The 14,186-nt window shown below is 38.8% G+C and overlaps 3 protein-coding genes across 4 annotated transcripts; 1 reads left to right on the forward strand and 2 right to left on the reverse strand.

Annotated features, from left to right (window-relative positions):
- Positions 1-84: 84 nt before the first annotated feature.
- LOC141657877 (uncharacterized) lies at positions 85-5,596 on the reverse strand. The gene is made up of 8 exons (XM_074465265.1): positions 5,154-5,596; positions 3,532-3,641; positions 3,252-3,308; positions 2,728-3,027; positions 1,868-2,115; positions 1,138-1,444; positions 791-1,064; positions 85-555 (listed from the first exon to the last, which is right to left on the reverse strand). Exons 1-8 carry the CDS (start codon positions 5,454-5,456, stop codon positions 301-303), a joined length of 1,854 nt encoding a protein of 617 aa, XP_074321366.1. The 5' UTR covers positions 5,457-5,596; the 3' UTR covers positions 85-300.
- Positions 5,597-6,934: 1,338 nt separating this feature from the next.
- On the forward strand, positions 6,935-12,669 carry LOC141657880 (protein EMSY-LIKE 3). 2 transcript variants are annotated; one of them, XM_074465269.1, is made up of 10 exons: positions 6,935-7,377; positions 8,639-8,847; positions 9,339-9,448; positions 9,535-9,766; positions 10,314-10,496; positions 10,599-10,667; positions 11,365-11,607; positions 11,713-11,781; positions 11,880-11,943; positions 12,297-12,669. In XM_074465269.1, exons 1-10 carry the CDS (start codon positions 7,350-7,352, stop codon positions 12,449-12,451), a joined length of 1,362 nt encoding a protein of 453 aa, XP_074321370.1. In that variant the 5' UTR covers positions 6,935-7,349; the 3' UTR covers positions 12,452-12,669. The 2 variants fall into 2 exon arrangements, 1 of the variants encoding a protein (XP_074321370.1); XR_012548880.1 differs by having other exon boundaries at positions 7,050-7,377; positions 11,880-12,035.
- Positions 12,598-14,186, reverse strand: LOC141657881 (uncharacterized). The gene is made up of 2 exons (XM_074465270.1): positions 13,751-14,186; positions 12,598-13,199 (listed from the first exon to the last, which is right to left on the reverse strand). The coding sequence occupies exons 1-2, from the start codon at positions 14,088-14,090 to the stop codon at positions 12,877-12,879; spliced, it is 663 nt and encodes a 220-aa protein (XP_074321371.1). The 5' UTR covers positions 14,091-14,186; the 3' UTR covers positions 12,598-12,876.

Consider the following 14,186-nt stretch of genomic DNA (forward strand, 5'->3'; position numbering starts at 1 on the left):
TGTTGGAGGTTTTGAGAGTATATAGAAGGCAACTTAATAACTAAAGAATTTAACGAAATGGGTCAACCGTCAATACATAGGATACAATCCAATTGAATTCGCTAAGCAGAGAAGTAGATCAAGCAATATTACAAGAAAACCAAAATGGCATAATGGTGTTTTAATGTTACATCTAAGTACTTTTGTATTTGCACTACTAAATTCAAATAGTAAAACGAAAATTACAAGCTTGATTACTCTCTATGTACAGAAACTAGCCCTGCATTATTGTGTATGGTGGGTTACAGGCATAAAGAGCTTTCATGATGAACAAGAAAGCATACAGACACCAGGGCGGTAAGCCCAGGCTGGGGGTAGGCGCGCATATTTCTCCATCCCAGGCTGCTCATCAAAGGGTCGCTCCATCACTTTCAACAGTCGGCGCACCTCTTCAAAGTCCCCTTGTTCTGCTGCATCGATTGCACTTTGACACAGGTAATTCCGAAGGATGTACTTTGGATTCACAGCATTCATTCCTGTCTTTCTCTCCTCATCTGATACTTCGCTAGAAACCAGCTGACCCAAAAGAAAAAAGTCCTGTCAGAACTCATACGGCACAGGAAGTCCAATGTGACAACAAGTAACTGATGATTCATCACAGAAATGCAACACAGTAGTGCCATGAGGTATAAACCAATACCTCAGAAGTCCTAGTTTTTTCGGTATCATCAGTGTTACATTTCATCTAAAAGTCTAAAACCGCACAAGTAGAAATTGGGAATTATTTGCAATAAATTAGTCGACACAGTACCTCTTGTATATAGGATTTCACCCAGCTGGTCCATGCCTCCCTACGTTCCTGGCCAATATCTAGCAGCACGGCCTTGAGGGGAGTTAGCAGTTTAGCATCAGGAATGTTCGGGTCAGCTTTGACGTTGGATAGTAGCCGAAAGAAGTTTGTGTAATCAACTTTATCGACAGCCATGTTGTTAAGAAGTTTACTGATTAGCTCCTTGTTGTATTTGGGCAATCCAAGTTTTTTAGTCATGATAGCTTGATACTCATCCATGAATTTGGTTCCATATCTGAATATGTAACATGAATTATTCCTCTACATGTCAAACTATCAAATGAAAACAAGTACGGATGAAAAGTTACCTTTCCATGACATAATTTGCTTCTTTTTCCTCAAACAACTTGGCTGCTTGTAAGGTTGCAGCAAATTGCGCGATATTCCACAAGCCTATATCAGGCTGATTCGCAAAGCAGTACCTTCTCCCAGGAAGATCAGTTGTATTTGGGGTAAAACTTGGATCAAAGGCATCTAAGAACCCGAAAGGGCCATAATCAATTGAAAGACCCAAGATGCTCATGTTGTCGGTGTTTAAAACACCATGTGTGAATCCAACCCCCTGCCAGCCAGCAACCAAGGAAGCAGTACGCTCAGCAACTTCAACTGCCCAAGCTGATCCAATCATAGAAAATGTAATAGATATCACTCAATGAATCTAGACTAATCTATTAACTCCTCATTTTTTTTCTATGTTTTGACGCTAATTAAATGTTCAATGCTGCAAAAGTACTTTCTAAAAAGGGCAGTTGTCATATTGCAATGCAGTAAATAATTTAAAGGGTTAATCACTGAGAATGCTTTCTAAATGCAGCGCGTAACACACCATGGTCAGTACCTTATCTAGTGTGTGAACACATCTTTTCAACTAAAGAGTAACTCACAGACTGAAGTTGTACAAAACAAAAGTTGCACAGGCAAGGTCATAGTTCACAACAGCAGAGAGCGTACTTGCGAGAAAGAAGGGCTATTTGTAGCAAGAAAGGCATTAAAAATGAGGTAGTCAGATCGAAATATGAAGAATATATAGAAATAAACCTGCATATTTATTAGAAGTCAGATCCACAACAGACTGATCCTCTTTGCCAGTGTCGAAAGACAAACTTTCACTTTGATTCATGTTCTCAATATGGGGGAAATGGTGTCTGATTGCGTAATCTGCAAGGCGACGTACAATATCAAGATCCTCTTTCCCTCTTGAGGCATGAATCTGGTATGAACCAAAGCGTAGGAATGATGGAGCCACTCTGCAAACAATTGCACCAGGTTCCTCCTTTGCATTCCCACTGCATAGTGTAGAATAACACATCAGCTACAGACATGGTAAGGTGACTAAGAGTGTGTTTGGACACACTTTTAGGAACGAATGGGTTGTGTGGGGGTAGAAGAGAGGAAAGATAGGGAAAGGGGGGAGAGGAGGAATTGAGATTTATGTTTTTTCTAAAAATCTTTACTATGTTGGAGGGATTTTGAATTGGCTTGGAAGCGGGAAAATGGATCCCTCCATTTCCCTCACCGTTCCATTCCCTCCAATCCATTTTGCTACCCAAACAAGAGACATTGTGTTCCTCCTCATCCCTCCAAACCCTTCAAACCAAACAAACGGTAAGCATTCACTAGCTTTGGGAGCAATTTACTGCATTCTGGGCCAAGTAGTTATTTCATATAAGAAGGCCATAACCCATAAGATGATGAACACAGGGTTTGGATAGCAACAGCAATTAATTAATGGGCTACCAAAAGCATCAACGAGGGGCTAAGAACAGACTACGCATCCTGAAACACTTTGGCGTACTCACCACTCTCTGCCATACTGAACAAGTAATTCAAGCAAATCCTAAACACGAGAAGGGATACTGTTCAAGACTTCAAGTAAAATGCCAAGAAGGTTAACATACTCATAAAACATATCACGCATCACAAATTTCCCGGTTGTCACGAGACAGAGGGCGCGTGTTGATGGGATTCCAAGACTATGCATTGCTTCGCTACAAAGAAATTCGCGAATGCTACTACGAAGAACAGCCAATCCATCTGCAAAACGGCTATATGGAGTCTTGCCGGCTCCTTTAAGTTGTAGCTCCCACCTTTGTTTCTTGGAAGTCACAATTTCACCCAAAGTTATAGCCCGACCATCACCTAACTGACCAGCCCACATGCCGAACTGATGTCCTCCATAACATTGAGCATAAGACGATCTGTAGAGAAATGACAAATAGCTCATGAGACGCAAACCACCAGGAGTTCTGGACATGAAAAATTACCAATGAATGTAAAGGAAGTTATGAAGCTTTATGGTAGCTTGTTGGAAGAATACGAAGATATAGATAAATCACTAATCTATTGGTTGATCTAGGCCAAAGGCAGACCTACATAAAGAGAGATTATTTTTTCAAAGCATTAGGCAATTCAACTGACTTACGATCCGGGAAGTGGAGATGCCCCGGAAAAGAATAGTGGGAAATCCGGTCGCTCAAACCTGAACAACACGAAAGTGGAAAATAATGAGATAAACATGGGAATATCAGTACAATTCACAAATGGGTGAAGAACTTATGAGGGCTACAAATGTTTAATTCTGAACAACCATAGATACAAAGAGAAAAAATTCGAAATCCAACAGTAAGCTAGTAGAAATACCAGTAAGGAGATACTTCTAACATTTACACCTAATTTCACATGGTACGGGATAGAATACTAACTCTTTAGGATCTAACTCCAGATTTTCGGCCACTGACTCAGACCAAGCAACAAGTTGTGGATTATCCACTTCTGCAGATGGTGAGACTTTTGTGTAGCAAGCATGAAAGACCTGAAACGACAAACAAAAGAGTTAGGTAATACACAGACATCAGCCATTATGGGACTTGAGTAGCAGCTCATAAACACCATACGCATGCAACGAGAAGTCAAGCTAGCATAAGAGAAGGACTACAGCGTCATTACCTAATTCAACACATGATTATAGAACAAATCCAAAACTTGATTTCGTGCCCTCTGATGCTAGTTTTCAGAACGTTAATAGTCAGTTATATAAGTTAACAGGAGAAATAATGTTCTTGATTCGTTTCGTACCACTCTTGTTGGCAAAATGAAGCACCAGCTATCTAGAGTTGAATGATTTGCAACCACGAGAGCCTTTTTCAAACAGCATAAAGCCTAAAAGAACTCGGTTAACTGGGTGACACACACAGTCACCTTTAGGGTTTGTGCGTGTACCAATAGTAAAGGGAAAGGGAGAAGAGAGATGAGGGCATAAGTGGAGGTCCACATCTCTCCAATAATTGAAGATCGGTTTCAAAAGAGGTGAGCAGCAGCTACATGACAAGAGCTTGCACCTCATGCACAAGAAGTGCACCATTTTTTTTTTTTTTGAAGAATATCGGAGTTTTAAGTTTATTTGAGCATCAATATTCATTGACTTTTACAGAAGTGAAGAGCTTAAAGCAAAGGGTAATCCAGCAAAGGGTATGACAAATTAAGGGAACCGGGAAAGGAATTCATGGAGCTACAAAGTAAGGTTCTTTTTTACTAATCCTGCCTTATTATAAAAATATTCACTTGAGTCGTCAGTTAGAATGCGGTCAGGCAGTCTTTTCAAAAGTAAGCACGGAAGGATTTGTTTTTTAAAGGTTGTATCTTTTTCCTCTAATTCCATATCCCCATTCCCCAAATTCAAGCAATGGAGTAAGGATTCATCACAACCGACTGCAAAAATGGGTTTCAACTAATTTTGCAGTTGCACAAGAATTTAAAAATAACATCTTGATAGATTGCTTGAATAGACAAGCTCTATCAGGTAACAGTATCCGATTTGCACGGAGAATACGCTACGCCATTGTAATTTGTATAGGTTACCCTGGTATATATAAACCGTACGCCCTCGCAAATTTGTCAAATCATGGATAGCACACAATTAGCCTCTAATCTAAAAGCATAACTGAAATCACACAAGTAAAGACACTAACCCTAGGGTTCCATATAGATCAACAGCTAGTCTTGCTTGTGTCACAACTCACAAGCTTGTGACCTCTCACAAAAAGGGAGAGGGGACAAGGTGGGGCACCCCCATGTGCTTCCCACTCACCTCTCAATGGGCATTTTGTGATTGTGAGAGGAAACGGTATCTGTCACAAGTTTGTGACGGATATCGCCCGTCTTCAATGAGATTTTGTGATAGATCAAAGGTTAAAAAAATCGATTACTTAAGTTTACTCCCTTCTTCCCAGTCTTTTCATTCTATAATCAAAGGTAAACAAATGATTGGGACAACCGGAGCTATTAAAAGGCGGATCAAAATGAAATTAATTAAAAAAAGTTAAACCTGGCGAGGCATGTTATCAAGCCTGGGATCAGCAGGGAGTTCGCGGATGAAGGAATGATCCCAATCAAGGTTATCGAGCTTCTTTAATTTAGAGAGAGAGTGATTGTTGAAATCTGAAGTGAGCTGATCGACGGCGGCGGCGGAGGAGGATGAGGTGGTGGTATCCATGGCGGAGATGGTGAAACGGCGACGAAAGGCGAAAGGGCGGTGGAGTTGACGGCGGAGGAGGGCGGAGAGGTTAATATGCGTGAGAGAATGTGATACAGTTGGGGAGTTTAGGAGAGATATATGAGACAGCAGCATTTCTGTTTCTTTTTTCTTTTCCCTTTTTAATTTTTAATTTTGGGGGACTACTTCTCGGGTTCTGTTCAACAACAACACTTCAACTTGAGTTCCTAACTTGTCTTCTCGGTCGCTCGCTACTTCGAACTTGTAAGTTGTAAGTAGGTGTTCGATGTTTGTTTCATGTTGACGTGGGTCTACTTGGCCCTTGAGCCTTGGGATGTCTACTCTATCACCAATTTTATATTTTATTCGTTCCAGTTAATTATTATCGTTTGATTTTGATACATTGATAAAAAAAATAGGAGATGGTAAATTAATAAATGACAAGTGGATCATATTGGGTGTAAATGGTCAAATTGTTTCTTAAAATAGAAAGGACAACAATTGACTAAGACACCCCAATATGGAAAAAGACAACAAATAAACGGGGCTGAGGGAGTATATCTACGAGTCCATTTCCTCTCCATTTCCTAAAAAGAAATGTATAGGGCATTTTCTCTCAATGGTCAAGATTGTATTTCGGTGCAATCTAATGACTCTATATTTATGCATAAACATAAAGGAATAAGGGATAGTAGAGTATATTTTATTAGTTTATGATTCTTAGAGACGTAATGGACTCTCGAAATGGCCCGGCCCATGCGTAGATAACTTTTGTATTTTTGTATTTTATTTTTGTGTTCTTTGCAAATGTAAAGGTCATACTTAAAGGTCTCTTCCTATATGTCGTATATTTGATTGCAAATTAAGAGCTCAACTTGTTAAGCAAATACAACTTATCATTATCGTGCATGCTTAATATTTCATGTTCAAAGAATTATACTATCAAATAAGTCAAGATGGTAATGTTATGAGTTAATTATGACCCATAGAATGACTCATCTTTTACCCGTTACCCATTCGATTAGGTATTGAGTTGAGTCGACCCCGGTAGACATAGTCGCGCTTGTATTATGAGTCGGTTAATTGTTAATTGTAAAACATCATTTTGAAAATGTTTTTTTTTTTTTGGCTTTTAACTATGAATTTATACTTTTACCTTATTCATATTATTTGACGTGTTTTAAGTTTGAGACGGACACATCAATATTAAATAATAATTTGTGATTTAAAAGTAAATAATAGTAACATATTTACTTCTCTGTTAACTTTAACGACATATTTTAGGTTGTGTCACTACCCTCTCCTATAAGTAAACCCCTCCTAAGTCCCAACCCTTGTCCTGTCCCACACCCTCACTCAACTTTACCTTTTTTTTTTTTTCCTTCTATTCACCTTTGTATTTTTCTTTTAGAGACATGATCTATTCCAACTGTGACCACGTCGACATTAAGTCCCCAAACTCTCTTAAAGGTTCTTTTTCCAGCTCCGACCACCCCGGATCATCGTAAGGAGTAAACTGGGATCGGCGGGTGGTGGAATGTGGTGGCAAGGGTGGTGGATGTGGAAGGTCTAAAATAAAGGAGCGGGCTGCGGGCCTAGTATGGTATGGTAGACAATAAAAGCGTAAAAAACACATGCAAGTCACAAAACAATGTAAACTCAAAAAATCGGAAGACAAAAAGACAATGAAAAGAAAAGAAATAAAAATAAGAAAAGATGTGTGTTTGTGTTGTTTGTGTAACAACAACAACAAGAAGAGCGTGTATGTCAGCAACAACATCAACCCTGAAATATCATCTATCTTCCAACTTCCACCACCACACTACTCTCTCTCTCCACCGCCTTCCTTCCTTCCTTTCTCTTTCGATTTCATTCTATTATTATTCACTTTCATCTTCCGCATTCAATTTCATAGATTTCGATCTATCTTCGTAACCCTAATTTCCTAACCCCCAATTTCGCCGCCATCCTTTCCATCTCCAAACCTAATTTCTGCGATTTTCGCCGATTTCTGCTCCTCATATCGTCATGGAGTACAATCAAACCGATAGCAGCGGTATTTTACTCTCTTTTTTACCTTTGATTCATTTTCTTTTATTTATTTGTTTTTTCCGAGTTTTCGAGATCAATTTTATTTTAGTATTTTAGGGTTTCAGATTCCAATTTTGTTGTTATACCAAGTTTCGATTCTAGTTTACTGAAGACAGTTTGTTCGTCGATCTCCTTGCTTCAATCGGAACTTAGACTTCGGTTTTGTGATTTTCTAGTAATGTTTTGCAATCAAGTTTTCATCTTTTAATAGATTCTTAGGTAATTCCTACTTTTGAGGTTGGTAAAGCGATACAAGTAGAACAGTTTGAATGTCTGAATTAATTTCACAGGAAGCAAGCTCTGTGTGTTTCTGCACTCCCCTAACCTCAGTAGATATACTTTCGAAGTTACTATGAGTGGGCAAGTAGAATTGCTACAGGTTTAAACCGTTTTTCGTTGTATTGGCGGTCTGAGCTTCAGTTGCAGGTGGATTGTGTAACCTCACTTGGAGCGACCAATGTTTCGCTCTTTTCAGAGTTTTACTTTTTACATTGTTAGTGGATATTATTGGCTTTTTCTGGCAATTTATTTGTAGCCTAACAATGTCAACGTCGTTTTGCAATGTGTTTGGCTGCGTTGGCTTTTGTTGTTGTTGTTGTCATACTTAGCTTATGTTTCTTTTTCATTTGACATGCAAAATTTCGTGACAAAATAAATGCTGGCTGAGATAATTAAGAGGGCTACTCGCATTAGGCGTCAACTTAACTTTTCTCTGTGGGAACGGAAATATCTTCCTCTTAACATTTTTTCACAGTAAAAGCATTTATGTTTAAGAAAATGTTGCCTAGTCGTTGAATTGAAGTTTCCTTGTTTGTAAAAATATATAACGGAAAATGTGGAATGCGTGTAATGCAATCTTCTTCTCTCTATGTTCGCTTAAATTTCGCATTTTATTAAAGCCCGACAGGTTTGTATTTGTAACTGCATTCAGGAACATATTACATGTTCGCTTTATCTTTTGATACGTTGTTTCTTTCCTACTTTTTTTAGTCCATTTCTCTAAAGTCATACGACTTTTTATGTTTTTATTTTTGTAATCTTGACGTCGAGTGTGATCTCCTCTTATGGTCTTGCCACTTAGGGTTATAGTGTTAACATTATTTTTCAAGAATCTCACTTATTTTTACTATAGTGGGTAGGACATTTTGAAAGGAGGTTAGTATTATTCTTTGTCAAGCCTGGATCATGATAGTTAACAATAGCGATCTTCTTTAATGTTTCTACAGGAACAGATGATGATCTACCACCGCCTCATCAAAATAGGTTTGCGAGAAATGCACGTGTTGCCGGAAATGGGAGATCTGCGGTCTCCGGCTCTGCGCCATATTCCAGAATGCATAATAATGACATGGAATCTGAAATCCATAATACTGAACAAGAGGCATACTACCATGTTCTACGTGCATTTAAAGCTCAATCGGATGCCATTACTTGGGTACCTTCTTTTTCTACTCTCCTCCTCTTTTTAGACGCTTTTCTTACTTTTAAAAGGCGTGGGGAGCATCGAGACAAGCGCAAGTCACGAGGAGAAGGCGCCCGCCTTATAGACATGATGCGTTCAGTTTTTACCAACAAATTTGATTTTTTAGATAAAGTTATGTGCACCATGTCCTGGCTTGGATTTTAAAGAGGGTTAACTCGTAAAGGGGAAAATGTTAGGGACGATATGCCAATGAGTAAGGCATTATAAAATAACTAGTAGGAAAAGTTGAAATATCATAGTAGTGTGCCTCGTTGGCTGTGCCTTGTCTGAAAGGCGTACGCGTACTTAAGGCGTTTTGGATAGTGCCTCACAAAGCCTTGTACATAAGCGGGACCAGTGATTTTTTTTCTTTTTGTAATTTAAGGTGCCTTTGAAGGTCATACATTGAAAGTTTTAGTGAGCCATTTCGTTTTGTTTAATACGTTCATATTTTTTTTCTGTAGGAGAAAGAGGGTTTAATTACAGAACTCAGGAAAGAGCTTAGGGTATCTGACGATGAACACAGAGAACTTTTGTCAAGGGTCAATAGTGACGATACTATTCGGAGAATAAGGTTTGATCACATTATGCACTTTTCTTTCCATGCTTAAACTCATTATGTTTTTTGATTATAGACAATTCTTTCATTGCCTTTTTAAGGGAGTGGAGAAAGACAAATGGGATTCAACCTGGTGGGCTGAGCTCTTCTCAGCCTGTACATGAATCCATACCAAGTCCAACAGTTTCGGCATCGCGTAAGAAACAAAAAACAGGGCAGTCAGCTGGGTCATTATCAGTTGGCGCGCCTCCTGCCCTGCATCCTCCCATGCAACCTCCGTCGTCGGCGTTGAAACGAGGTCCACCTAGTGGAGGTCGAGGCAAGAAACCTAAGGTAAGTTTCTTTTAAGGATATTTTAGGATTGCTATGTATCTTCTTAACATGCGACCATGTATGGTAAGGCTCATAGGAGGACTAGGAGTTTGATATGGAGCCCGCAAAATTAGAAAATAGCCATGATAGTTGGCTGCTTCGTTTATATAGTTGTGGTTCTATGCAATTTATTGTTACATAGTTTCTTCCCTTTAAGAGTTTAAGATACGCCACTTTCTTCTGCGCAAATACGAAGAGATTTAATACGGAACGAGAGAAGTTATGTAAGTGAGGTTATTCATTTAGTACAACTGATGCTAGTGGATGTCGTGTGGCACTTATAGTTACATTTTTGTAAAAATGAAATGATCACGAGGACAATAGGATCATATCCTTGTCAAATAAGGAAATAGATAAAAGCGAAAAATCAGAAACGTAGAAAATATTTGTCCATGTTGGTAGAGCTGGGATGATGTCTTGAGCTTGATATTGCTGAGATTTACCAGCTTAGTGTCCAGTGTACGTCCATGTAGGTACGATTTCCTGATGATAGCATACTGTTTTGCAGGCTGTACCGTACCCTCCTGCGACTCATTCTGGAAGGCCTCTGAATGCAAATCGTGGCAATGCATTTGGAACCAGTGAGCCGGCTGAAGCCGCAAATTACGATCCGTTGATTGGTCGGAAAGTGTGGACAAGGTGGCCTGAGGACAATAACTTTTACGAGGCAGTAATAACAGATTTCAAAGAGGTACAGTATTTTACCCAAAAGAGAACAAAAAAAAAACAGGGAGGAAGAAAAATATAAAAAACAAATGAGTTATGAGTTCTGACATCCTATACATTTTTCCAGGGCCGGCATGCTCTAGTCTATGACATGAATACCCCCACTGAAACATGGGAGTGGGTAAATCTTAAAGAAGTAAGTTCAATTTCTGAATCCTTCATTCGATTGGTTGATAAAAAAAGACTATATGTGACCGCATTTAAGTTCTAGTATAACAACATTTCCCCATGCTCCTGCAAATTGCGAGGTAAGGGGGGCTGGATGTACGCAGCCTTACCCTTGTGTTAGCAACACATAGAGGTTGTTTCCGAATGACCAAGATGAAAATTGCGTCGAGAACTGCATCTAATGATCTTTACTTCAGATGAGAAAGAAGTGGAGCCACTTTAGTGAGCCATTTTGAGTTATTCCATCATAATCCAGAACCAATTTTAAGTTGTAGTAGTGAAGTCAAATTTATGGTCTAGTAGTTCCTTTAATTGCTATATGCAAATTTCTATTTTTGACGTATTAACTGTTATCACTTTGTAAACCCACTAAATTTGTTTGTGATGATGATTGTTTATTCTGATGTGGTTCACCATGGAATTGTTTTTGTACATTTTTCCTGAGACACGACATATTGCAAGGACTCAGTGAGCAGCGTTAATCTTGTTTTTATGTTTGCAAGAATCCATGTACTGTAGATATACATTTATTGCTGAAACATTTGTGGATGATTGTGGCTTTATGAGTGTTGCTTCCTTTAACATCAACATTTAAGATCAAAAAGGTTTAGTACCTTTTCTAATACGTGGTTAGGTAGTTGTAAATTAACGATGTCTTCTTTCAGATATCTCCTCAAGACATCAGGTGGGAAGGTGAGGATCCGGGAGGCTCTCAAAGAAGTGGCAGGACTGGACAGGGCCGTGGAATAAAGAAACCTTCTGTTCGTGGAGGCGTTAGTGGTGCCGGAAGAGGCCGCGGCATTTTAAAGGGTCTGCCCAAGAAGGATCTACGACCTCCCCAAAATGGTATTGGGAGAAAAGGACCGGCAGATATTGAATTGCTACATACTGATACACTAATTAAAGAGGTGAGTCATTGATGAGCTCAATCAAGCCGTGCATGAATCCAGAAAGTTCATCTTTCTTGTAAAGTGCTTACAATGTCGAGTGATTGAAATGTTGGCATTCTACAGGTGGAGAAAGTATTTAACGGCAGCCATCCTGATCCGACGGAGGTTGAAAAGGCCAAGAAAGTTTTGAAAGTAATTATTAACCACCTTTAAAACCTTTGTTTGGAGAATCATTGTATATTTTTCATAATCATACAGAGAAGGCATCTGATTGAACTGGTATTGTGCAGGAGCACGAACAGGCGCTAATTGAGGCTATTGCTAGACTTGAAGATGCATCTGATGGGGAAAGTGGTAATACGTGACTGCTTTTGTATTTGTAAAATTGAGAAGGCTCCTTGTGTGGTTTTATCCATGTCTCCATGTAGTTCTATAGATTAGCCACTGTAAGTTGTATAATCAGTACACCAACCTTTCCAAATCATTATTGAGCAAGATAACTTTAGATTTCGCGTCATTCACTTGTTCTTGTGTTATTAGTTCTTTAATATTGAGCTGATTATGTTCCATTCTATTGGCTTGATATTATATCAGCTAATGCAATTTGACAACCCAAACATTTTTCATTATTCGGCAAGCGTTATCTTAGTACAGAATATTATGCCTTGTGAAAACTGATGACGACCATTGTCTTCATTCTAAATCAGATGGAGATCATCCCTTTCCGCAAGAACATATGATGGAGCAAGAGATAGGATGGAGGAAACGTCCATATGAAGAGATGCGTGGAGATGGTAGGGGCGGTCAAGGTTCAGACGGTGATAAAGGCAGGCACGCTATAGATAAGCAGCTAGAAGCGTAGTGCCAAGTAATTCGCAGTTGAGCGATTGACGAGTTAGAGGTTGTAGGTCTTCATTTAGGTAGGTTGGGAAATGTAGATTGTACTAAAACTTTTCTCAATTATGTATCTTAACCTGTTGTTGCATAGAAGAAGCTTGCTCATGTATACCAATGTTTAACAGTTAAATTATAGTATTCTTTTCAAGATTTCTTGGACAATAAAATTTGATGTTTTACACCTCTTTACAATCTGAAATACTACAGACACCTTTTTCCCATGACAATCTCACAGTTGGAATGTCGGATTCTGCAAATAAGAAACTTCACGGAAATGGGTGATTGTTCATGGTGCTAACATATATCAATGATGAACCACTAAAAACGCTCCTGAAAAAAGTACCCCATGGCAATGTCGAATTGTAGATTACCTTACAAATTAGCTCCTGGTTAAAGAGATCTGACGAATTCAACAATCAAATTAGTCATTTGGGCATCAAAATCGGGTCCTTCCATTTGAAAGTGGCCAGCTCCTTGAATTAGATGGGTTTCAACGCGACCTGATGCTGAACTTAGCTTCTTCTTCAACTGATTGACAGTGGTGAAACCATCATGAGTTCCCATGATGAAAAGCTTGGGCTTTGGAGACTGTAATATGGCCTTGTGGTGCCTTCCAAAGAGTACTGATGCCAACAAACCGAATGGGTATCCTATGCTTACGTAGCCTACAACTTCCTTGATCTCATCGACTGCAGAACCGGCAATTGGAGCTCCTGTTCCAAATCATTCGACGTTTTGTCAGAATCCTGCCAGCACTTGCGTTTATGGGAATGCAAGAACAAGACTGCCTTTCTACGGCTTTTATGCTTAACATAAAATCTCACTATAGACGGGCATATCCATCTATAACAAGAGACGGGTCGGATAAAAAAAAAGAAGAATGATCTTAGCAATAGATAAGAACAAAAAAAAAAGACATGCAATTTATCAGCGGGTACCAAATTACCTGCAATTTATCCCAAGCCATCGAATATTCCGATGATTTAACTTGAAAGGCAGGAAGAAATATAATTATGATTATGATGATGAGTTTGGTAAGATGCCATAATTACACCAAAAAAGATGAATGATTTTATGAATAGATAGATCTGATTCATTTGTCAAAACCTAACCAATCACTGTCATCATCATACAACCAGCAAAAGCAATACATAATTCACACAGCAAAGAAACAACATACTATTTCCGTATCAATCATTTGTTTAACTTTAATTAAAATACGGGTCACATATCAAAAGTAACAACAATTGACTGAGACGAATACCTGCAGAAGAACCAACCAACAAAATGTTGGGAACAGAGAGATTTTGAGAAACCCAATTGCAAACAGTAATAACATCTTTCACCTCAGCAAACCCGGTAATAGATTTACTGCCAGTAGACCTACCAACACCTCTCATATCAAAAGTAACAGACAAATAACCAGCATTAGCTAAACCAGTTGCTAATCCTCTTAATAAACCTTGAGAACCACCTAATATTGAATATGGATGAACTAATACTACTCCTAATTTTGCATCTTTGGTTTCTTCTTTTGGGTTAAATATTCGTGCACTCAGATTAATTCCATCACTTCCTTCAATTATAACGGATTTGCTTGACATTTTTTTTTCTGGGGAGAAAGAAAGAAAGAGAAAGATGGTTTTGAATTGATGGAGTTTGTTTTTGACAACTTGTGTTTAGAGTTTCAGCAAGTCTTG

The sequence above is a fragment of the Silene latifolia genome, chromosome 5, assembly GCF_048544455.1.
Source record: "Silene latifolia isolate original U9 population chromosome 5, ASM4854445v1, whole genome shotgun sequence".
In the NCBI taxonomy this organism is placed as follows: domain Eukaryota; kingdom Viridiplantae; phylum Streptophyta; class Magnoliopsida; order Caryophyllales; family Caryophyllaceae; genus Silene; species Silene latifolia.